The sequence below is a fragment of the Aulonocara sp. 'chitande type north' Nkhata Bay genome, linkage group LG1 (genome assembly GCF_057382095.1).
Source record: "Aulonocara sp. 'chitande type north' Nkhata Bay isolate Kocher_YH1m ecotype deep benthic linkage group LG1, A_spYH_male_GT1.1, whole genome shotgun sequence".
In the NCBI taxonomy this organism is placed as follows: Eukaryota; Metazoa; Chordata; class Actinopteri; order Cichliformes; family Cichlidae; genus Aulonocara; species Aulonocara sp. 'chitande type north' Nkhata Bay.
Genome location: NC_141344.1, coordinates 3,897,181 through 3,922,697, shown reverse-complemented (window position 1 = coordinate 3,922,697; position 25,517 = coordinate 3,897,181). Strand labels below are relative to the sequence as shown.

Genomic DNA, 25,517 nt, shown 5'->3' with positions numbered 1-25,517 from the left:
CAATATAATCTACAGCATTGACATTGCATTAAGATGGTTATTAAACCTGCTGGCTTTACATGAACCTTTTATTACAGGGGCAGCCATAATAATTGTATACGCACATTTTGTGGTTATTAAAGAGTTAAAGCTCAGTCAATTAAGGAAAGGTCATAAACCTCGTTCGGCGCGATGTCCGGGTGATCTATTGTGTAAGTGACTTGGAGCTATAGAAGGTTAAAACTGCATACACGCTTACAAAACATATAGTACATATAATCTAGAAACAGGCCTGAGCAAAGGCCTGAAACTATTCAGCAACCTGTGGCGTTTGAGTCAAAGGAGCTTGCAAAGAAAAGCGTCTGGACTTCTTTAAGTTGCTTGAAGACGTTTCACCTCTCATCCGAGAAGATTCTTCAGTTCGCTTAGTAACAGGTGACAGAAGATGTGTCAAAAAGAAGACAAGTCCCTGGGGACCTTCAGGGCCTGGATTCATCGCCATATTTGGACGAAGATGCTAGGGAGGGGAACTTCGGTGTCTGCATTTATCTCTTAAAATTGATCGTTGTCTGTAAAAAATGCAAATAATGTTCTTAAGATGCAAAAACGCGAGAAGGGGTGTCAAACCCTGACATTATAAAAGCAATTGCTTGTGTATTTTTGGGTGGAGATCTATGCTGATTGTATGCAATATCCATCTCCCTGTGTTCAATAAAATCATTGTTTGACCAGACTCTTCGGGACCAGTGTTGTTTTGTTTTCCTCCTCAATATCTTCGAGTTCGGGACAACTGCAATAGGTGTAGACTGCTACTGAGTGTTTCTTCTTCACTCTATATGGGTTTATACACCTCTCTGCATTTAATCATTGGTTATTATTAATCTCCGGCTCTTTTCCACAGTGTGTTTTTGTCCCGTCTCCTTCCCCTCACCCCCAGCCTCCCTGAGTCTGGTTTTGCCAGAGGTTTCTTCCCGTTAAAAGGGAGTTTTTTCCCCACTGTCGCCAAAGTGCTTGCTGATAACAGGTCATCTGATTGTTGGCGTTTTCTCTGTATTATTGAGGCAACTTTGTTGTGATTTGGCACTATGTAAATAAAATTTAACTTGGCCTCTATTTTGCCACAGCAAATTTTAAATAAACCAAGACATGATTGAAGTTCAGTTTTAATTCAAGAATCTATTTCATGAAATGTTTAGTAATTTGTTACACCCCAGCCCAGGGAACCGGCGTGCGACATAAGGAAAATAAAAATAAGGAAAAATGCCCCCACACTCCCTGCTCTCAAGGAGGACGAACCAACAAAAAACAGCTACCACGGATTTCACAACAGCCAGTCAGTTTATTGAGTCCCAAAAGGTAGCAGGCATCAGGGTGAGCATAGCCAAAACAACAAACAAAAACTCTAGAAATGAAATGCAGCTGGCTTACCTTCACAGAAAACCCCAAACGAAAATCACAGGTGTCTTACCTGCCTCCCTAACCAAAAACAGGAGAAAAGATTGCCAAAGAAAAATGGCTTCTCACCCCTACAGCTACTGAGTTAAAACAGTATCGACAACTATTTACATCTATATACAACAAACTATTTACAACACAGGGGGAGATCACAAACATGACAAACTGAAACACAGGGCTTAAATACATAGAGGGAGCAATCAGGGAATGGACAACAGGAGGGAAACACAGCTGGGGCAAATCAGAACTGACGAGACAAGGAAGCGTAACCTGAACACACTGAGATAAGACAGACCTTCAAAGTAAAACAGGAAACACATAACAGTCACGCCTAAAACAAAACACTGACAACATCGAATCGTAACAAATTACAGTCACTTTTATACATGGATACATGTCATTGACCTGTATATATTCAAGATTCAAGAAGTTTATTGTCACATACACCGTAAAACACAAATGTTAAGCTGCAATGAAATTCTTACTTTGCGAGTTCCCTTTAACACAACTAAATAAACAACTAACTAAAAAAAACATAAAAAAAACTCTAAGCATAAAAAATAATAGAATAAAGCGAGTACTATGGACACTCGCTTTATTACTTGCACCTATTTAGAAGTGCAAGTAGTTATGCAACACTGTCACAGTGTTAACATAATCAGATTATGCAAATATTAAAATTGTTTAAATTGTATGTAGTTGTATTATGATCACATGAAAGAAACAGAACCCACACATGACTGTGGTAAGAGTTCAGGCTGAAACAGGAAGTATGTGAAGACAAACATGTTTATTAAGTCCATTTCCTGCTGATGGGCTGTAATCAGTTGATTCTGAGCGCAGATGCTATGTGCAACTGCAGCTGTGTCCGATCTCATTTGTACTGAGTGCGGCGATGATGTCAACAGTGTGTCACTATTCAGAGAATTGGCAGCATGTTGGCAGACAGAGGATGAGGAGGAGGAAGTCTAACCAAAGCAGCAGATTGACAATAATAGAAGAAACATGAAGGAAGCAGCTGATCTAATGTTCTCCATTAAAGCACCCTGAGAGGATTATTACTGAGTGTACCGAGCTCTAATGAGCACTCAGATCATAACTGACAGCACAGAGGCAAACACGACTACTTTTACTGATTAAGGAACAAAATAAAGGCACATTGAATAAATTTACAATTTACTTTTTTTATCCACATAGTTAATTTTTTTTATTTTTATTTGAACTCACGCAGGCTTATCGAATCAATCGGTCCTGTTTCCTAGATCAGTTCATTTACCACTCTGGGCTGGTAAGAAAAAAGAAGACCAAATTCAGTTAAACCACTATGTGAAAACATTTCAGGCTGGACAAGAACCTAGCCTGCCTTTATATCCTCCTCTGTCATCTATTCTGCAAACAAAGGTACCAAATATCTCAAAAATAACGACAAAAAAGAACCAAAAAAATCACACCAGGGAAGAGTTTGAGCAGGGAGATCCGTACTGGGTCATCTGCCCAACGCTGAGGACCTTAGGTCTTCTCAGAGTCGAGGTGGAGCACAAATCTACTCCAACTGGGAGAAGAAGGTTTCCTGAACACACGCTTCTAAAACTGGTTCTGCAGACCTGAAGTGTCACATCTGCTGCTGCTTCTGCAGGATTACTGTGTTTCAGTAACACAGTGATTCTGTGTTCATGTGTTGCTCTCTCTGACCTCGCTCTTCCTTTTCCTTGCTGCAGATATCTCTGGCTCCAGGGCTTATCTGTCGTATCTGCGGTTACTAGCCTCTGCTTTTTTGTTTGTTTTGCCTTTCTGTTGTCTCCTTGTCTTTTTCACATTCCCCACAACTGGTTTTATTAAAGATTTCTTCTTATTAAAAGGGAGTTTTTACCTTTACCCAGGCAGTATCTGGGTTTCCCTCTGTAAAACAGCCCGCTGCCAGTCTTTCTATCTTACAAGACTAAGTACCCTGAGGTGATATTTGCTCTGATTTTGTACTAGAAAATAAAGAAAAAGATAAAATAAATAGTTTCCACATAGAAGAATATTGTGTTTTCTATTAGACACTCAACTGTCTGTCCAGTTTTTGATATATTCCTCATTTGTTTTTGTCGTATATAGATGAAAATGGACAGAAGTGACCTTTACGACATAATCACCATACTAATAGATGCCCCAACCCCCTGCTATACAGTCTCACGTATAGTTTAAATTAGCCTTAGAGCTTCCATCATGCTCCATTTGATGTATCTCTGCAAGGTCGCGGGATGATGCACATGCACAGCGGGTGCCATTCCATACCAAACCTGTGGGTCATGTGACCTTCTTCCTGTCCAGGGGTCTTTAAATTGCCCCTCGTCATCTCAGAGAGTCACAGTGAAGAGTCACAGCAACAGGTGAGTCACCTCTCCGTCTGGTTCTCTTCTGATTCAGTTTATGTAGGAAGTAAATAAGATTTTATTTATGATTAAAACTGAAGTTTTATTTAAGCCTTCTGGTGTATTAGTGACAATAACAGGAATATTATGCTGTAAAAGAGATTTTTCCAGGGATACAATTTTGTTGTAGAAATAAACATCCACAGTTATCTTTTTATTATTACAGTTGTGTTTTTGATAATTTAAAAAATAAGTTTAATAAAAAGTCAAATTCAGCAGTGTAAAATTATTTTAATAAAACAAAGTGGAACTATGCAGCCTAGTACTAAATGTCCTTTGCACCACTAATGAAACCCAGCAGGAATGATTTTGTTTTTAACTGCTGACGAGCTTCACTGTGGATGTAAATGACAACGTGCTTAATGAGAATCTCTCCTTGCTTTATGCATGACTTGTTTTCATCATACAGGAAAGTGATTAAAACCAGTGCTGTGGGTTATTGCTAAGGAAGAAAGGGAGATGTAATTTAATATTTTACGGAACAATATTTAATTTGTTTTCCTCCAAGGTTTGCAATCTGCTCAGTGTGGAAATTTCAACAGATTTGGTTATGCATAAGAATAATACTCTGCTGGTTCTAATCTGAAAAAAGAAACACTTGGTGCTGAAATTTATAACTAACATACTCAAACTTATGTGCTGAAAATAAAGAGAAATTCACAAACCAGCAGGTTAGTTTATTTCACGTGGGATCAGATCATATCTGTTATCAAACTTACTCCAACAAGCTCCAAATCCAAAACTTGTTTGGTAGAAAATTTCACACATGTTAGTTGTCTTTGTATCAACTAATGAAGGTTTTTGAATGTCTGTGTCTGTTTTCCTCCTTCAGAGACTCTTGTTGGAGAAACTGAGGATTGTGGGAGTTGTGGTGCAGGTTTTTCTTCTTCTTTTGTCTGCCAGCAGCAGGATGTTTGGCACTGTGCTGCTCTGCTGTTGGTCCTTCGGTCTGCTGCCGCTCGCCTCCTCGCTGGTTCATGGAAACTTACCGCTCGATGAAGGTCCTGTCGCTGGACGTCGCACTGAAACCTCCTTCCTATCTGAAATCGGTCAGTAACATCTCTTCATTCAGAGAGCTCCAACCACTGTCTCTCCAACACACCACGGTTGGCAGGATTAATCCGTTTAACAGTGGAAGCATGAATATTTATAGATAGAAAAAGTAGACCTCTGAACATGTAGTTTTCTGTTTTGTCACTATTTTTTTTGTTTTACATCACATCTAGTAAGCCCAATCTTTTACATTTGACTGCAGTTATTTTGAAGTATTTTGAAATTGATTTTTCACATTCAGCAGATTAAACACAATGGATTACGGTAAGCAAAAAAAATGCAAAATACATTCTGCTGTGTTTTCTGATTTGCAGAAAGAAGTCAAGTACCTGACCGCATGCACGAGCCTGCCCTCCTCCCTGTGGACTCTGTAGAAGATCATTTTTTGATGGATACAGGCTCCTATGATGAGGTGCAGCATTTAAACCAGCAGTTTACTCTTTACCTCGTGACTCCCTGTTAACAGGTTTACCTTAACAAAGTGAATTCATCTGCTTGCTGCGTTTATGTTTGCAGGACACGTCTGCAGCCTTACAGCTGCAGGGTCGGGCCATGCGTTCACCTCGTCGCTGCATCCCTCACCAGCAGTCCTGTTTGGGCTACCCGCTTCCCTGTTGTGATCCCTGTGACACCTGCTACTGCCGCTTCTTCAACGCCATCTGCTACTGCCGCCGAGTTGGCCACGTGTGCCCCCCAAGACGCACCTGATAACAAGCTGCTGTGATGAGGAGCGAAGGCAGAGACTCATACAGCAAATATGATCTGTGATCTTTTTGTTTTGTGTCGCATTAAATGTGCTGTAATAAATAACTGATGAGGACAGTGTGTGTAATCATATCAGTGTAACCTGAAGATGTGAAAACACATCTCTATATATCTATCTATATATGTATATAGATAGATATATATATTATATATGTGTGTGTGTGTAGATGCATATGAATTACTGAATGAAGAAAGACAAAGAAATCTATGTGTGGATTGTGCTTTAATCTTGTAAGGAAGTCAAAAAGTGATGCCCACAATCATAACTCTTAACTATATCTCATTCATATTAACGTGTGTTTCTTTATCAATTAAGGAGCATAAAATATTTGGTTTTTTACCATAAAAAATAGTTTTTATTCACTGCTTCTAGTATTTATGTATAGCTAGGCCAACCTGATCCTGGTGCTGCTAAACACCAGGCAAGTCCAACGTAATAAAACTCTTCTGGAGTTCACCACACTTCATTCACCGAATGCTCGATGTCTTAAAATGAATTTCTACAGAAGAGTTTATGTTGGGTCATTTGTCCATTTTTGTCAATGAATACATTAATAATGTTTCTTTAATAGTTGTGATAATTTGTCTGGTCACATAATAAAAACATGAAGATGAATATTAAGGAGAAAAAGACACGTTCTCGAGCAGGTCATTTTCATTGTTTCTGTGTTTTATTGAGGACTAGCTTGGTGCTGAAACCTCTCATATGTGACATGCTCAGTTGGCAGCGATGGTCTGGTCGATCCAGGCACGCAGCTTGGTGACACGGGCATAGACTCCAGGAGTGGAGGTAGAGCAAGTTGAGCTTCCCCAGGACACAATACCAACCAGAGTCCAGGCTCCAGATTTCTCACAGACCAGAGGACCACCAGAGTCACCCTGAGAAATAACACATGGATTTTTAACACAATATAAGAAGCTCAGGATCAGTGCTTCTGTAATTGATGGAGGTCCCACTCACCATGCAGGAGGAGGCTCCGGAGGCTCCAGCGCAGATCATCAGATCAGTGATTTTGCTGCCCCAGTAAGACTGGCAGTTAGTGTTGGTCAGCAGGGGCAGGGCAGCCTGCTGCAGACGGGGTGGTGTGTTGGCAGCTGCAACACACACACAAACACATCAGACATTAGAGACTTTTTTATCATGCTCTATCATTCCTCGTGTTTTAGCACAACTGTTAAAGCTCCACCTGGTGGTCTCATTACAGTCCAAACCCACGTATATGTCTATCTAATAATTGTTTAACCGATCAGTGTCTACGAGGACATAATAACAAAGAATAACAGGTGGGTGAGCTCTTACCGTTGTAGCGGGTCAGACCCCAGCCAGTGGTCACACACCTCAAGCCTCCGGGAAAGTTGTCGGAAGTCTCGGCCACACAAACTGGGGAAACACGTGTGCCCAGTTGGGCAGGGGTGGCCAGCTTGATGAGTGTGATGTCGTTGTTGATGGTGTAACTGTTGTAGTTGGGGTGCCTGAACACCTGTTGGGAAGTGACATCGTTATGAGCGGCCAACAAACCCTGACATGTAGCTATGCGATGAAAGCTGATGCAGTGTTTCACCCACCTTGCCAGGAGCCAGGGTCTGGATGTTCTCGGCATTGGAGGAACGGTCGTGCTCTCCGAGGATCACACGGTCGGAGGTCCTGCACAGAAAAGAACAGAAGCATGTGGGCATTTCTGAGATCACCACATTACCTGAAAACTGTTTTTACTTAGTTTTATTCTACCCCAGATACACAGCAATGCCCTCTAAACAAGGATTCTCCTCATCAAACATGACTCTACGTCTTAATTGGAGTTTTCAGTCAAAACCAGCTTAAAGTTACCTGATGGTGCAGTGAGCAGCTGTCACCACCCAGTTCTCATTGATGAGAGAACCACCACAGAAATGGAAGCCGGTGTAGTCCTGTTACAGCAAAATGAACATCAATGGTTAGACATTTCCATCTGATTGTGTGGTGAGCTGTGACAGCGTCTTTGTTTCTTCATTTACCTGGAGGGACACCTGCCAGGGCCAGGAGTGAGGCACTGCCTCCTCACCGTTCACAATGCGGGCGTAACCGGTGATGACAGGACGGATGGCGGGAACTCCGCACCCTGGTGACATCAGAACATCAGGATTATGCCATTAATGAAAATAAAATTAATGTAACTGTCACATTGGCACTAACTGTAAAATTAAACAAATGTTTCTCTCTAATGCTGATCTGCTTAAAACATAATGACACATATACGCCACACAGATCTCTCAGCTGGACCAGATTGTTTAATCCACAATCTGAGAGCTACTTTTCCACAGTTAAAGTTTTATTGTATTTTCATATCATGTTGCATTATGTGATTAAACTGATATAACGCTTTGATTTCCCCATTCTTGAACATTTTTTTTATACCGTCTTCTACTTTTTCTTTCTTCGCATGTAATTCTTAACGTAAGTCAATAAACGAGTCATTAAAATGGAAAAAAAGGAGAATAAATTACAATATATCCGTCACTGCTTCGAAAAAAGACAATTTACAACATGCTTCACCCAATGAGCTATAACCTTAAAGAGTTTGTCTCACCGTAGGCGGTGCCAATGAAGGCGAGGCAGGAGAGGATCCACAGGAAGGCCATGGCTAGATCATGTCAGGGCAACCTATTGGAGGAGCTTTTATACAGCAGCAGTGTGATGTGATTGGATGGAACCAGGGTGGTTACATCTTATCTGGACAGTGGGAGTTTTAACAGGTGATGCTGACAAAGAGCTAAGTTTGATTTTCCAATGTGAGGGACCATGACATTTACACGTGCAGCTGATTCACTGTAAAGGAGTGAAAGAACTCCTTGACTGAGGCTAAAAATAAAGATTTACATCACCATTGACTAATCTTTTATTTTATATATATATATATATATATATATATGATGTAACTGACAGTGTGCTTAATGAAAACATCTACTGTGTGTTATTGCTAAGAAAGAAAGGGAGATGTATTTAAATATTTTACTGAACAATATTTAATTTGTTTTTTTCTCCAAGGTTTAGACTTTGAAATAATCCTTCTTTATTTAGAGTGGAAATTTCAACAGATGTTACCCACTTCAGTTATACATAAGAATAATAATTTGTTGGTTCTTATCTGAGGGAGAAAAAAAACACCTGGTGCTGAAATTTATAACTAACATACTCAAACTTATGTGCTGAAAATAAAGAGAAATTCACAAACCAGCAGGTTAGTTTATTTCACGTGGGATCAGATCATATCTGTTATCAAACTTATTCCAACAAGCTCCAAATCCAAATCTTGTTTGGTAGAAAATTTCACACATGTTAGTTATCTTTGTATCAACTAATGAAGGTTTTTGAATGCAGAGAATGAATAAAAAATGTGACTTGGAAGTTTTGGCGTTCCCCCTCTTTCAGGTAAACTGAAGGCTGTGTCTGTTTCCTCCTTTCAGAGACTCTTGTTGGAGAAACTGAGGATTGTGGGAGTTGTGGTGCAGGTTTTTCTTCTTCTTTTGTCTGCCAGCAGCAGGATGTTTGGCACTGTGCTGCTCTGCTGTTGGTCCTTCGGTCTGCTGCCGCTCGCCTCCTCGCTGGTTCATGGAAACTTACCGCTTGACAAAGGTCCTGTCAATGTTTTGAAAAAACAATGTTGGACTCTTTAGTTTTCTCTTGTTCCATCCCCAATCAGACCTGGAGCGACATGTTTAGCCGCATGTTCTCCTTAAATTGCTGGCTTAGTGGTGTCCATAAAACGATGTGGGCTTTATAGATAATTGCAAAACTTTCTGGAGAAAACCTGGTCTTGTTAGGAAAGACAGCATCCATCACACTTTGGATGGAGCAGCTCTCATTTATAAAAATCTGGCCAAAGTTATTAAATCCCCCAAAATGTGACTATTCAGAGTTGGGACCAGGAAGCAGAGTTACAGTCTTACATGTTCTCTGCAGCCTTTCTCCTCCTGTTATCCCCCTAAAATCCCATCCCCTTAGAAACTGTGTCAGCTCCCAAACACCAAAAAGCAAACTCGAAATTTGCAAGATAAACATGAAAAATTACAAAGAAAGACTAATACAGTATCCACATCTGCACCACAGAGTAAAACAGTGAGATGTGGAATATAAAACATTAGGTCTCTCTCTTCCAAGTCTCTGGTAGTACATGACTTTTTCAGTTCAATTCAATTTTATTTATACAGCACTAAATCACAACAACAGTCGCCTCAAATTGCTTTATATTGTAAAGCAGACCCTACAATAATATACAGAGAAAAACCCAACAATCATATGACCCCCTATGAGCAAGCACTTTGGTGACAGTGGGAAGGAAAAACTCCCTTTTAACAGGAAGAAACCTCAAGGAGAACCAGGCTCAGGGAGGGGCGGGGCCATCTGCTGTGATTGGCTGGGGTGAGAGAAGGAAGACAGGATAAAGACATGCTGTGGAAGAGAGACAGAGGTTAATAACAGATATGATTCAATGCAGAGAGGTCTGTTAACACATAGTGAGTGAGAAAGGTGACTGGAAAGGAAAAACTCAATGTATCATGGGAATCCCCGGCAGCCTACGTCTATTGCAGCCTGAAGGGGCCTGAAAACTGAAGGCTCTGCCTCCCATTCTACTTGTAAATACTCTAGGAACAACAAGTAGGCCTGCAGTGTGAGAGCGAAGTGCTCTAATAGGGTGATATGGTACTACAAGGTCATTACGATAAGATGGGGCCTGATTATTTAAGACCTTGTATGTGAGGAGCAGGATTTTGAATTCTGGATTTAACAGGAAGCCAAAACAGGAGAAATCTGCTCTCTCTTTCTAGTCCCTGTCAGGACTCTTGCTGCAGCATTTTGGATTAGTTGAAGGCTTTTCATTGAGCTTTTAGGACTTCCTGATAATAATGAATTACAGTCGTCCAGCCTGGAAGTAATAAATGCATGAACTAGTTTTTCAGCATCACTCTGAGACAGGATATTTCTAACTTTAGAGATGTTGCACAAATGGAAGAAAGCAGTCTTCTTTTTTTTAATTGTTTATTTTATTTTCATTTACTGAACACGGGACAGACTTGACTGGGGAAAAGAAAAGGGAGAAAGAAAGAGGGAAAGAAAAAGAGCAGGGAAGAGGAATGGTGATAAAGGGCAAAAACCAACAAAACAAACAGACAAAAAATACAGATATCAATCACCTGGATCACCTGTTGAGAAAGAAAAAAGAGAAAACAAGCAAAGAAAAAGAGAGCAATACAATAAACAACATCATGATGATATATGGGAATATAACAGTAAATACTAAATATTAGACATTATTGTGCAGCACATAAGATCGACAGTGCACAGTGTGCTTTGAGGTAGGAGCCAAAAAGGGTGTAGTTTGTGTGTGAGCACCCGTGTGTACACCTGTGAGCATGAGCGTGCTTGTATTTAAAAGGTTCCTTCATGTAATGATCTGCTAGAGGGTGTGGGGGGCCACAGCCCCGTCCTCCAGGGCATGAAGCAGGTATGGAGGAGATCCAGGCTCCAGACATCCAGAGGCCCAAAGAGCAAAGGAGACCAAGGAAGACAAGCAGCCACCGGGAGTGAGCTGGTGCGTACCTGGACGCCCATCCCCAGACACAAAGAACCACCAATGCACTGATGTCTGAGGGCGTCTGCCACTGGCAGGGGGAGTGGTGGGGGGAGATAGGCCTCCATGGAGGGCCTGAGATGTCCCCAGAGAGGTGGCGTCTGATACCCAACCTGACATATAGACACAAACAAACAGGCACACACAGATACAAACATCCATTCCCACCTTCCTGCTCTCATATGCAAGTCTTACATACTTGTTTAATATGTGCGTTGAAGGACAGTCAAAAATGACTCCAAGGTTCCTCACAGCGTTACTGGAGGCCAAGGTAATGCCATCCAGAGTAAGAATCTGGTTAGATACCATATTTCTAAGCTTTTCAGGGCCGAGTACAATAACCTCAGTTTGATCTGAATTAAGAAGCAGAAAGTTAGCGGCCATCCAGGTCTTTATGTCTTTAAGACATTCCTGCAGTTTAACTAATTGGTGTGTGTTATCTGGCTTCATGGACAGATAGAGCTGGGTGTCATCTGCATAGCAGTGTAAATGTATGCTATGTCTTCTAATGATGCTGCCTAAGGGAAGCATGTATAATGTAAACAGAATTGGTCCTAGCACTGAACCCTGTGGAACTCCATAATTAACCTCAGTGTGTGAAGAGGACTCTCCATTTACATGCACAAATTGGAGTCTATTAGATAGATATGATACAAACCACTGCAGCACAGTACCTGTAATACCTACAGCATGTTCTAATCGCTCTAATAGGATATTATGGTCGACAGTATCGAACGCTGCACTGAGGTCTAGCAGGACAAGCACAGAGATGAGTCCACTGTCAGAGGCCATAAGAAGATCATTTGTAACCTTCACTAAAGCTGTTTCTGTGCTGTGCTGAGCTCTGAAACCTGACTGAAACTCTTCAAATAAACCTCTGCAGATGATCTGTTAGCTGTTTGACAACTACTCTTTCAAGGATGTTTGATATAAAGGAAGGTTGGAGATTGGCCTATAATTAGCTAAGACTGCTGGGTCTAGAGATGCTTTTTGAGTAAAGGTTTAACTACAACCAGCTTGAAGGCCTGTGGTACATAGCTGATTATTAGAGATAGGTTGATCATATTTAAGATCGAAGAATTAATTAATGGCAGGACTTCTTTGAGCAGTTTTGTAGGAATGGGGTCTAAAAGACACGTTGATGGTTTGGAGGAAGTAATTATTGAAGTTAACTCAGAAAGATCAATTGGAGAAAAAGAGTCTAAATGAATATCAATGGTACTAAGAGTAGCTGTAGATAATATGACATCTGTGGGATGGTTATTGGTAATTTTTTCTCTAATGACTAAAATTTTATTTGTGAAGAAGTTCATGAAGTCATTACTAGTTAACGTTAAAGGGATGGTTGGCTCAACAGAGCTCTGACTGTTTGTCAGCCTGGCTACAGTGCTGAAGAGAAACCTGGGGTTGTTCTTATTTACTTCAATCAGTGATGAGCCACTTAATAATTGATCAACAAATCGATGAACTCTGCCTTACAGAAACCTGGTTACAGCAGGATGATTATGTTAGTTTAAATGAATAAACCCCCCCACGAGTCATACTAACTGTCATAAACCTCAAAGCACAGAGGTGGCAGCAATATTCCTGACCAGCTTATTAATCAACCAAAGACCAAGACAGACATTCAATTCATTTGAAAGTCTGATGCTCAGCCCTGTCCACCCCAGCTGGAAAACTCAGAAACCAGTCTGTGATTATCTATCGTCCACCTCGGCCTTACTCAGAGTTTCTGTCTGACTTCTCAGACTTTTCATCTGATTTAGTGCTCAGCTCAGATACAATAATCAATGTGGGTGATTTTAACATCTTCTTCTAACATATAGTATAGAAACTGAACATTTAGTGGTGTTTCCTGAAAACCCTCTCTTGTCTGAACATTTCCTGATAACGCTAGTTTTTATATAACAGTTTATATAATAAAAACCTGCTACCACCGCCGAGTTGGCCCCGTGTGCCCACCAAGAGGCACCTGATAACAAGCTGCTGTGATTAGAAGCGAAGGCAGAAACTTGCACAGCAAATACGATCTGTGATGTTTTTGTTCCGTGTTGCATTAAATGTGCTGTCATAAATAACTGATGAGGACATGTTGGAATAGGTAGGGAGGAGTTGTCTTTCCTTTCCTCACAGGGAGATGTCCAGTCCTGGAGATGTAAGATGAGCCAAGGGCTGGACTACGTCGCAAATAAGGGAGAAGCCAAGTCTAAACAGTGGCTACGCCTCAACTTTTTAACCAGTCATATTAGAATTCTGTTTGTGTGTCTCATAATAAAAGTGCTTGCTGCTTGTGTGCAGTGGCCTTTCTATGTCTGGACAGAAGGAGGTCTGTGGCGCCTTGTAAAATTAACTTGAAACTTGTAATTAACTAATTACATTAACTAACTGTGTAATACATTTTGAAAACGTATACTTTGAGTTTATTTGTCTTTTCTCAAAAAGAAAAATAACCCAACAGTGTGTGTAATCTGCTCAGTGTAACCCGAAGATGTATTTATACGTGAATCACTGAATTAAGAAGGACAAAGACCATAAAAAAGTTTTGCTTTTCTCCTGAACACAAAGGGTTAGAATTATCACTACTAATGACTTAGGTGCATTTTAAACTGAGCCAGACTATTTGTTATTCGCTGCTTCCAGGATTTATGTATGGCTAGGCCAACCTGATTCTGGCACTGAGGAACACCAGACAAGTCCAACGTGACAAAACTCTTCTCGAGTTCAACACATTTCATTCACCAAATGCTCGATGTCTCAAATGAAAATGAATAACAGGAGAAAATGACACCTTCACGAGTAGGTCAGAGTTTTTCAGATTTTCTGTGTTTTATTGAGGACTAGCTTGGTGCTGAAACCTCTCATATGTGACATGCTCAGTTGGCAGCGATGGTCTGGTCGATCCAGGCACGCAGCTTGGTGACACGGGCATAGACTGCAGGAGTGGAGGTAGAGCAAGTTGAGCTTCCCCAGGACACAATACCAACCAGAGTCCAGGCTCCAGATTTCTCACAGACCAGAGGACCACCAGAGTCACCCTGAGAAATAAGAATAAATAAGACATTATAAAAAGCTAAATGGTAAATGGACTGGTTTTCTACATTATCTGAGCACTCAAAGCACTTTACACAACTTGCCTCATTCACCCATTCGGCCACGCCCTTTTGTCAATGCTCTTTTGATGCATCGGAGCGCAGCTTTGTATGTTGCCGAAGGATATTTGGCATGCAGACTTTAGCAACCAGGGCTCAAATTGTAATTGTAATTGATGGAGGTCCCACTCACCATGCAGGAGGAGACTCCGGAGGCTCCAGCGCAGATCATCAGATCAGTGACTTGGCTGCCCCAGTAAGACTGGCAGTTAGTGTTGGTCAGCAGGGGCAGGGCAGCCTGCTGCAGACGGGGTGGTGTGTTGGCAGCTGCAACACACACACAAACACATCAGACATTAGAGACTTTTTTATCATGCTCTATCATTCCTCGTGTTTTAGCACAACTGTTAAAGCTCCACCTGGTGGTCTCATTACAGTCCAAACCCACTTACGGTATATGTGATTGTTTGGAATGAATCCCTATCTAATAATTGTTTAACCGATCAGTGTCTACGAGGACATAATAACAAAGAATAACAGGTGGGTGAGCTCTTACCGTTGTAGCGGGTCAGACCCCAGCCAGTGGTCACACACTTCAAGCCTCCGGGGAAGTTGTCGGAAGTCTCGGCCACACAAACTGGGGAAACACGTGTGCCCAGTTGGGCAGGGGTGGCCAGCTTGATGAGTGTGATGTCGTTGTTGATGGTGTAACTGTTGTAGTTGGGGTGCCTGAACACCTGTTGGGAAGTGACATCGTTATGAGCGGCCAACAAACCCTGACATGTAGCTATGCGATGAAAGCTGATGCAGTGTTTCACCCACCTTGCCGGGAGCCAGGGTCTGGATGTTCTCGGCATTGGAGGAACGGTCGTGCTCTCCGAGGATCACACGGTCGGAGGTCCTGCACAGAAAAGAACAGAAGCATGTGGGCATTTCTGAGATCACCACATTACCTGAAAACTGTTTTTACTTAGTTTTATTCTACCCCAGATACACAGCAATGCCCTCTAAACAAGGATTCTCCTCATCAAACATGACTCTACGTCTTAATTGGAGTTTTCAGTCAAAACCAGCTTAAAGTTACCTGATGGTGCAGTGAGCAGCTGTCACCACCCAGTTCTCATTGATGAGAGAACCACCACAGAAATGGAAGCCGGTGTAGTCCTGTTACAGCAAAATGAACATCAACGGTTAGACATTTCCATCTGATTGTGTGGTGAGCTGTGACAGCGTCTTTGTTTCTTCATTTACCTGGAGGGACACCTGCCAGGGCCAGGAGTGAGGCACTGCCTCCTCACCGTTCACAATGCGGGCGTAACCGGTGATGACAGGACGGATGGCGGGAACTCCGCACCCTGGTGACATCAGAACATCAGGATTATGCCATTAATGAAAATAAAATTAATGTAACTGTCACATTGGCACTAACTGTAAAATTAAACAACATGTTTCACCCAATGAGCTGTAACATTAGAGAGTTTGTCTCACCGTAGGCGGTGCCAATGAAGGCGAGACAGGAGAGGATCCACAGGAAGGCCATGGCTAGATCATGTCAGGGCAACCTATTGGAGGAGCTTTTATACAACAGGGATATGGTGTGATTGGATGGAACCAGGGCTGTTATAGGCAACATCTTATCAGTGGACAGTGGGAGTTTTAGCAGGTGATGCTGACAAGCTGCAAAGTTTGATTTTCCAATGTGAGGGACTAAGACTTTTACATGTGAACCATCTTGAGGTCTTCTTGAATTCTTCTCTCAGCCTTCAGTGCTTCTCCAGCTTTTCGTGTTACCTCTTTCTGATGGTGCTGTCATTCAGTATTGCTTTGTCTGTCACTACAACTGTCTTCCTCTGCTTGTCCATCACTACTATGTCTTCTTTGTTAACCATCACCTGTTTGTCTGCCTCTGTCTGGAAATCCCACAGGATCTTAGCTCGGTCATTCCCGACCACCCTAGTGGGTGTGTCCCATTTTGACCACTGGACTTTCATGCCATACTTGGCACACATGTTCCTGTATAATATGCCAGCAAGTTGATTATGGCGTTCCATGTATGCCCTGCCTGCTAGCATCTTGCACCCCACTGTTACGTGCTGGGTGGTCTCAAGGGCATCCTTAAGGCCCTTCACATAGGAGTGGATGGAATGGAATGGTCTGCGCTGACCACTAGTTGGAGCAAAGGACCCAAAATTTGTGTTGCACTGGCTGCTGCACTCTGCTTGCATGCCATGTTTTTTTGCAGCCACTCTACCAGATGAGCCTGCTCCTTGTCATTACCAAACATGCATCTCTCTGACTTTATATCCTCTATGAGAGATCGTGCCATGATTAGTGCCTCCATGCTGTGTAGAATTTCAGGATGTCAGCCACTTCCTTTATCTGCTGGTGCATCCTGTGCCGGGGCCTGTCCTTCTTTCTGGGGATCCTTCAGGTAGCCATAATGGGCGTCATAGATGCTCATGGAGTGCAGTCTGCTTCTTCAGCAAGTTGGCGTGCATCAGGCCTGGTGCTTTATACTGGAGACCCTTTCTTTGATGTCTGCCCCCGTGATGGTTGCTATGGTCTGCTCTTAGACCAGCCATTATGAGCATTGACTGGCCAAGAGGTTTTAGCTTGGCTTGCTGTATAGTTGGCTAACTTCCTTCCTTCTACTTTGATATTCTCCTTCTGCTTGTCTGTAATGCAGCATTCACATCCCTCACATTGTTTTGGTAACCGACTACAGGTTTCAGGTTTCCAGCTTCGCCACAATCTGTTGGGTCAGCCGCTCTCGCTCCGTACTTGGTGCTCAATCTTGGGTGGGGATGAAAGTATCTCCCCCCTGACCTACTAGTTGTTTTGCTGTCAGTCCGTAGCTCCTGTTTTTAGCTGTTTAACGTCTGTTGTTGCCTGACATTTACTTTTTCATGGGTTACATCAAACATTAGTCAGTGATTCCTGACAAATGTTAGTAAATGAGTAAAGGAAAATTTTAAAATAGTGTTAAAATAAAATAAAACTATTTAGAAAATCTAAATCCTCATATATATTTTTTGTTCCCACTCTTGATCTTCCTCCTCTTATTTTTGTGAAACTAATACATTTTTTGATTTATTTTTAACTCAATTCCAAATGTTTGAAATCAATTAACAAAATGTAAAAAAATGAGGGCATAAACACAACCCATACATTAATAGCTAAATTATTAATATTCACAAGACTAACTGCTGCACTTTTTACTTCTATTGAATTTATTTGTGAAATTTGAAAGCAGAGCTGCATGTTTAACAAAACTGTTTTTTTTTATATATAATTCACTTAAATGTAACATGTAGATTATTGCTGTTATTATTTGTAAATGCATCTGTAAGAGCTCTCAGTTGATTGATTTATTGAACTTTAATTTTTTTTTTTAAATTTGGGATTGAACTAATTCAAGTGTGTTGTGTTAACATTAAAAACAAACTGAAACAATTACTTTAGTTTCACCGCACTTCTTTAGTATTTTTGTCCACTCTCATGTTTCCAGTTGGTTCCTGCTGTTATCTGGGTATTGACCTCCATTTTTCTGAAACAGGTGTGCATTTCCCAGCATTGAGTGTTTATCAGCAGCAAGTTCTGACATCAACATTCTTATTATTCATTATTAGTATTTCTTAGTTAGTATTGTTAGGATCTGATCAGATGATGCAAAAAAACAAAACAAAGCAAGAAACAAAAAACAAGCAAATACACAAACATCTGCCCTAAGATGCACTAATGGGTTTTGAAGAGTTTGTGTAATCATTAACATGTTTAACCTATTTAAACAGCTCTGAGAACCTGGATAGTTTTATTGGCCTGAGTTAAAAATGAAAGAAAAAAAAGAAAAGTCATGTTTATGTGACAAATGAAATGAGTTCCAGCTCTGCAAGCTTTACGATGTCAATTGCTGTTTAGTTTTTACAATGAAAAATCGATGTGGAACACCTTTTAGCCTTTTCATGAGATGCCATTTTTTGTGTGTGTCTTGTGATGAGTATAAATAACTGAACTGGATAGATGTGAAGTGAATACTTCAGTTTGAAACATCCTTCAAAGGGAGTTTTTATCTGTTATTGAAATAAGTAAAACTGTTTGGAAAAGATGAATGTTGGTCCTCGTGTTTGTTTTCTGTCATCAAGAACAAACTGAACATCTAACTGGTAATCAGCAGAGGCGGCTAACACAGACACACTCACATTCACAACAATGGGCAATTTGAATCACCAACTGACCTAACCCCGCTGTAGCAAACTGTAGCTTATTTTGGTTTGTTGTTTGTTTTTGAAATGAAAAAATATTGTCACATCTATTCTTTATAGCCTGTAGCACATTTAAACAACAGACGCTCACCCAAAGTCCTCATTTACATTCCAGGTCTCTTAATAAACACAGAATCAATATATAAGAAAACTGTGTTGGTGTTCATTGGGCAAGATAACCCCGAGTTCGCCTCCAAAGCATCTGTCATATAAATGTTATGTAAAAAGCACCTATGTAGAAAAAAAGTGTTTGTATGAATGTGTGAATGACGCATGTTGCATAAAGTGCTTTGAGTGCTCAGAGTAGAAAAGTGCTGTATAAGAAACACTCCAATATCATTTAAATACAGATTGTGGTTTTTAAATGTAATTTTTTTATTTGGCCACTTACAGTGAGTCAGAGGCAACTTAAGCATATCTACATAATTACCGCAAGAAGACACAAAAGTGGTTGAGTAATTAAAAGTGATGAACTTGAGAATTACTGCTTTGGGAACCAAATGGTAGTGTGTCGAGGTTTCTCAGACCGGCAGCAGAAGCATGCTAGTATACTGTGTGACTCCTGTTCACAGCTCTGAGTGACTGCTACTGTTTCTGATGCAGTTTGGTTTTTGGTTTTTTGGGATGTTTTTTTATTGTTGTTGTTTTGAGGGGGTTTATTTGTTCCATTGTTTATTTTGTAACAAACTGGCACAGTGGACTCTAAACCAAATATTTAAAATGCGATCAAAGTCAGACTTTCAGCTTTAATTGTTTTACAAAAATTTACCATGAATGTTTTAAGAAACCAGCAAATAATCCCATTTTCAGAGGTATAGAATTAATGGAAAAACTGACTGACATTATGACTAAAGAAGCAGACAATATCTGAAGTGTTGAACTTGTCTTTTATAGCTTTTCACTATAATTTTAATGTAACCGTAAATATGAGATGTTAGTGCAAGAGAGGGAGGCCATCATTTTCCTGAAAACGGAAATAAAGCAATTTAAAAAGAGCAAGAACAAAATTTTAGTCGCTTGTCGTGGCAGGTGTAACACTATCAACAACTACAATCAAAATACGCCTGTGTTAACAACATGGTGTGAACTACTGTTTACACGTTTCAGTTATTAAACACAAAACTGAAGACAGAGAGACTCACAAAAAAGCAGCAGCTGACGGGAAGAAGCGCAGCATCGGTGATGTCCGTGGGTTCTACGCTTCACTCATCACAAAGGATTTTTTTATTCAAGTATTAAAAACAGTTCTTATGAAATTACTATTATTATTGGTTTGTTCAGTTAATTGTGAGGCTATTAAACTGGGGGACTACGTCTATATCTATCCACTCTTTGGTTTACTTAGGCGAAAGTATAAAATCTATGGCTCTGTTCAACAAATTATAGACTAACTGTATGTTTCCCGACAGTTTGAAGGGAGCCAAAGTTTATTAGAAATTAAATCAGGATTCTATTTTACTCTGGAGCTTAAATTTTATTTATACAGCACCAAATCACAACAACAGCCGTCTAAGGCGTTTTATATAGTCAGGTAGACCTTACAATGATACTTACAGAGAAAAACCCAACAATTATATGACCTTTGGCGACGGTGGGAAGGAAAAACTCCCTTTTAACAGGAAGAAACCTCCGGCAGATCCAGGCTCAGGGAGGGGCGGCCAGCTGCTGTGACTTACAACCCTCAGTAAGAGGTGGAAGCAGGGCTGAGTATACTTGCGTCTCCTTTAGAGTACCTGGCCTTCTTGGTGCTTGGAAGGTGCCCATCCAGACTCCATTACGGACATCGGGGGAGCATGCTTGGGACAAGCGTAGTCTGAACCCGAGTGATGTTCTATTACTCAGCTCCTGTGTTAATAACTCTTATTGATAAGGAAAACCATGTTCATGCTGCAGGTTGATTTTGTAATCAAACCATCAAATGTCTTGGACACTCAGCTAGAGAAAGGGACTGTGCTGTCAGCTGATCACCACCTAATGGTGACATGGAGCAGGCGCCAAGTTTTATTTTGCAGGCATTTTAATCTGTAATAAATATGTGAAACTGTAAACAAATACTTTGATTCCTTTGGAAAAGTCTGTGCATCTCTGGAAACTAAAGGTGAGCGCATTGTTGCTTTTCTTTGTAATGTTTTTTGTTGTTGTTGTTTGTGTGTTGTTTTTAAATGTGCTTATAAATAAATCAATTGATGTAAATATGAAAAGATGCTGATGTTCAGTCTTGTTCACATGTTTAACATACTACAGTTTATTAATAGTGGGGTTTTTCTCATGTTATTTCTTTTTAGGCCATTTACAAAAACACTTTCTTGTACAATGTCTTTGTTAAAGAGTGAAACAACTTACAAAGAAGACACACAAACATACGCAAGAAACACACACATGCACAGCCCTAATCTGCTTTTAAGACTGATGTAGCTAATTTTGTGGAAAAGTAATCAAGCTGACATGCTCACATGCTGTATGGTGTGGGCGTCTGAGAGAAGGGCGCCATGCTGTGCTGCCCTTTTAAGAAGTGATGAAATATGCTAAAGCAAACTCAGTAAGCAAAGTAGATTCAGGCTCTGCTGAAAGAAGTCAAAGTCTAACACAGTCTCTGATTTTCAGGTTTTTTATTGTCATCGATGACCTGGGTCCACACTCTGATGTCACACTTCTGGGGTCTTATGGGGTTTGTGGGTGTCCCTGGTGGAGGAGGTTTAGCTGTTTAGCTTTTAGTTGGAAGCCAGGATCTGGTCGACCCACCCACGGAGCTGGGTGACTCGGGCGTAGACAGCAGGAGTGGAGGTGGAGCAGCGGCTGCTTCCCCAAGATACGATACCAACCAGAGTCCACACGTTGTCCTTTTGACAGACCAGAGGTCCGCCAGAGTCACCCTGAGAAAGAGAGTAATGAACAACAAACAAGACCAACAGGTACGTGGAAGCGTCCAACACTAGAACGGGACAAAGCGTGTGTGAAGAAAATCTGGAATGGTTTCCAGGTGGGTGGGCGGGTCCTTACCATGCTGGAAGTGGCACCAGCTCCACCGGCACGGATCATGACGTCAGAGATGTTGCTGCCCCAGTGTTTCTTGCACTCCGCGTTGGACAGCAGAGGCAGGGCGGCCTGCTGTAGGTTATTGGGAGTACTGGGAGCTGTGGGACAGTAACCATGGAACATTTTTGTCATAAATGCCTGTCACACTGATAATACACAGTTTGTCTGATAATATTTCTGATGGAGAAATACGTGAACCACAACTTTTCCAACTTGACAATTTGAGCAGAATTAACTGTTAGCAGAACGTTTTTGTTGGCTAAAGAAAGAAACTGCAATAAACTGCACTGAGGGTTAAACTCAGACTGCCCTCTCCTCCTGTGCAAGACATCTCACTGTTGTAACGAGTCAGATCCCAGCCGGTAGTGACGCATTTCATGCCAGCAGCGAAGCTGTCGGTAGTGTCGGCAAGGCAGACGGGAGACACGTTGGTGCCCAGGCGAGCAGGGCTGGCCAGCTTGATCAGGGTGATATCATTGTTGATGGTTTGGGGGTTCCAGCTGGGGTGAGTGAAGACCTGTGAGAAGTATGGAGGGAGGGGTTAGATATGGGAAAAGTGCATGCTCTGAAAGCTCGTTGGTTGATGATTGGTTCTCACCTTGGCGGGCTTCAGCACCTGGATGTTTTCAGTGGAGCCATAACCCTTATTGTGCTCTCCAACAATCACATTGTGGTAGGTCCTAGCAGTAGGATAGGAATGCAACTTTTAAATGTCAAAACACACAATGAAAAAGTGTTATTATTCAGTCCACAGACACGCTATCCTCATACCACAAATACCTGTTGAAAGGGAATTTATCCATAGCAGTCCAACACAAAAGCAACGTTGTCTGTCTGTCAGACAAAAAGTCTACAATAATCAGCTGTTTTAGGAATTTAATAAGCCAACTGTAAACCTCGAGCTGTTTTTATGGGTTTGTATGTTTGTGCAGAACTGAGTCACACAAAGGAAGTCGCACTGTCGGTTTGAATAGATGCATGATATTTGTCTGACTCGTTTTTTAAACTTTTGCATCTTAAGCAGCAACCAGCCGCAGACAGATGTGTGAGCTGATGTGCTGAGGTTTTCTCGTGCTGACCTGACGTTACAGTGAGCAGCAGTCACCACCCACTGCTTGCTGATCAGAGATCCTCCACAGAAGTGGAAGCCGTTGGTTTGCTGTGAGGAAAACAAGAGCAAACTGAGATAATTGTCATGGTCCTGGGCCATGTTGGCCCAGTGTTCTTAGTTTCCTTGTATGTTTGTATTTTGTTCCTTGCTTAGGCCATGTTTTCTGAGTTGCCCTGTTGTGTTGTTCCCTAAGTGTTTTCCCTTCATGGCTTTTCCCCCTGTGTGCCCTCTATGTATTTATGAGCCCTCGTCTCCCTTTGTGGTTGTTTCATGTTTCCCCAGCCCGTTATGTCTGTGTTTTCCCCGTGCTCTCTCTCCTCCTGTCTGAACCTCTGTGCACTTCCTGTTTACTTTGTGACTCTCACGCCCGTACATGTCATGTTCAGTTCACCCCGCCCTGTCTCGTTATGATTATCAGTGTCACCTGTGTTCCCCGTGTGTTCCCACTTTCCTCGTTAACCCTCTGTGTATTTCTGTCTGCGTCTCCCTCTGTTCAGCGTGACGTCGTCCCTCATGCCGTGTGTGGATCTCCCTGTGTCTCTCTGTGAGTTCTTAGTTTGTGGTTTCCCAGTTTAGTTTAGTTTGTATATTTGTTCTGCCAGCAAATAAAGCTGAGTTTTGAGTTCATTCCCTCGTGCCTGTGAGTCCTGCATTTTGGGTCCTACTCCTGCCTGCCGCACGGCGATTCGTGACAATAATGAAGAAGAAGAAGGAGAAGAAGCTGCTTGCGATTGCTGAGGTCAGCTGACTCACCTGCAGAGACACCTGTCAGGGCCAGGAGTGAGGCACTGCCTCCTCACCGTTGACAATGCGGGCATAGCCAGTGACCCGGGGAGGGATGGCAGGGGTGCCACAGCCTGAGGTTTTGACACAAAGAGAACAAACCAGCAGAGTCACACTGACCGTTTGAAGTACTTCAATATCTAACTGCACAGTAATCTTTGCAACTGAGAGCTGGTCATCTCACATGCAGTTACTGTGGCCCGCCTAAACTAATAATCAACTTTTTATTAAAAAAATAAGTTTCACAGATCTTCTAATTCATGCAGCAGTTACACATTTAACTTTTAAAAAGTAATAAAAGTGCAGAAAACTTGAGTCAAACTCAAACTTTGAAAGAAAACTGAACCTGGCACTCTCACCGTAGGCAGCGCTGACAAAGGCGAGGCAGGAGACGATCCAGAGGAAGGCCATGGTGGTCATGGCGATGAAGGGTCAAGCTGCTGTTTTATCCCTGCAGCGTGTTGGACCGTAGCCAATCAGAAGTGTCTTACAGTTTCCTCCTCAAGTTATCAGAGCTCAGGCGATCGTGGGATTCTCACGACCCTGACGAGCAGCTCTGTGATTGGCTGAAAAACGTAAAAAACCAAAATGTTGACGACTGTTTTACTCGGGAACATCTATAGGTGCTCATGTAGTTTTATCAAAACCCAAGTTTGTTAAATTAAGCAGATGGAAAATTCAAGAAAACGATGAGAAACGAGGCTGAAAACAGGTTTAATTTCCTGCTGTTTAAATACAAACAATGTACTGCAATCAAACCAAGTATATGGAGTGTATATATGTTTAATCAAAACCAGATTATATACAGAAACGAGTCATATTCAGCAGTATCTTAACTGCATTTTAACTTGTCTTCATAGTATATAGTTATCTTTATTTGCTTTGCTTTGTGTTTTCCATCATGTTTCTGTATTTATCTCCTGTTTAAAATGCATACGTGCTCGCTCTGCGGTAATCTACCGCTGCTTATAAATGTAATCTCGGAATAAACGCGTCTCGATATGACATATTGTTTTTCTATTAGTGGAGCTTCAGTTTAGAGCTGGAACAACGCAGCTCAGTGTGAATGAATCAGCTTTTGATTTGAGTGTGTCGTGCTTGCTAAATCCACTTGGAGTAACAGATGAAATAAATAGAATTTCTATTGAATAACAGAGCACCAGATATCTGTGGTCTAATAAAACTATTAGGCACCCATCACTTTATTTATTGGGAAACAAAATGATTCATGTTTCTGTGAATCAGATACTACACAACATTTTTTTTTTGTATAAATTAAATGATAAAACCCTTTTTGTACCTTGATTAAGAGTGCAGTATTTATTTATTAGTCTCTTTTCCCCTGTCATGTCTATGTTATTCTACTAACACTGTTAATGCTTTGTTTAACCTTAAGGCTTAACCTTTTAATGGAGAATTGCAGGGATTAAAACATCATTTTTATGATGCTAAACAAGATAAATTCAATTATTTTAACCTTCAAATCACCACAAGTGGACATTTATGACTCAGCTGTATGTTAAAATGTGCTGTTGTGATCATTTAATGGGAAAATGCTCCCTGTCAGTTTCAGTTTTCACAGGTATTATATTTTATTATATTAGTGTAGCTAAAATTACAGGGAGTATCATAGGGTTTGTTTGTTGATTGATTTGCTTTGAATTTGTTTAACTATTTTAAAATTTGTCATTATTTCCACAGTTATGGTTTAATAAAGTGTGAAGTAACAAACTATGCAGAAAGAGTGGGACTAATTGTTGTTCATCAAACTTTTACCTGGTCACATATTCATATTATAAATACTAGCCAAAGGTAATGAATAATTTACTCAAACTTGCCATAGGTTTTATCATGTTTTCACTAGTGATACATATAATATTTGTTTTGTAAGAAGTAACTGACACAGACTGTTTAAATAAATGTAAATGTGTTTGAACAATTTGGTTTTTACCTCTTTT

General features: G+C 41.1%; 4 protein-coding genes across 4 annotated transcripts; 1 reads left to right on the top strand and 3 right to left on the bottom strand.

Annotated features, from left to right (window-relative positions):
* Positions 1-3,675: 3,675 nt before the first annotated feature.
* Positions 3,676-5,727, top strand: agrp (agouti related neuropeptide). The gene is made up of 4 exons (XM_086299636.1): positions 3,676-3,809; positions 4,684-4,900; positions 5,219-5,316; positions 5,421-5,727. Exons 2-4 carry the CDS (start codon positions 4,762-4,764, stop codon positions 5,610-5,612), a joined length of 429 nt encoding a protein of 142 aa, XP_086155762.1. The 5' UTR covers positions 3,676-3,809; positions 4,684-4,761; the 3' UTR covers positions 5,613-5,727.
* A 591-nt stretch (positions 5,728-6,318) lies between these two features.
* Positions 6,319-8,294, bottom strand: LOC147338532 (chymotrypsin A-like). Its single transcript, XM_086299389.1, has 7 exons — positions 8,237-8,294; positions 7,665-7,768; positions 7,498-7,577; positions 7,236-7,314; positions 6,970-7,150; positions 6,631-6,764; positions 6,319-6,548 (listed from the first exon to the last, which is right to left on the bottom strand). Exons 1-7 carry the CDS (start codon positions 8,286-8,288, stop codon positions 6,387-6,389), a joined length of 792 nt encoding a protein of 263 aa, XP_086155515.1. The 5' UTR covers positions 8,289-8,294; the 3' UTR covers positions 6,319-6,386.
* A 5,785-nt stretch (positions 8,295-14,079) lies between these two features.
* LOC147338531 (chymotrypsin A-like) lies at positions 14,080-15,962 on the bottom strand. Its single transcript, XM_086299508.1, has 7 exons — positions 15,856-15,962; positions 15,619-15,722; positions 15,452-15,531; positions 15,190-15,268; positions 14,924-15,104; positions 14,561-14,694; positions 14,080-14,313 (listed from the first exon to the last, which is right to left on the bottom strand). The coding sequence occupies exons 1-7, from the start codon at positions 15,905-15,907 to the stop codon at positions 14,152-14,154; spliced, it is 792 nt and encodes a 263-aa protein (XP_086155634.1). The 5' UTR covers positions 15,908-15,962; the 3' UTR covers positions 14,080-14,151.
* A 5,378-nt stretch (positions 15,963-21,340) lies between these two features.
* On the bottom strand, positions 21,341-23,970 carry LOC147338530 (chymotrypsin B-like). Its single transcript, XM_086298209.1, is given in 7 exon segments — positions 21,341-21,502; positions 21,630-21,763; positions 22,002-22,182; positions 22,264-22,345; positions 22,745-22,824; positions 23,530-23,633; positions 23,919-23,970. Coding segments are annotated over 7 exon segments (795 nt in total).
* Between the last annotated feature and the right edge of the window lie 1,547 nt (positions 23,971-25,517).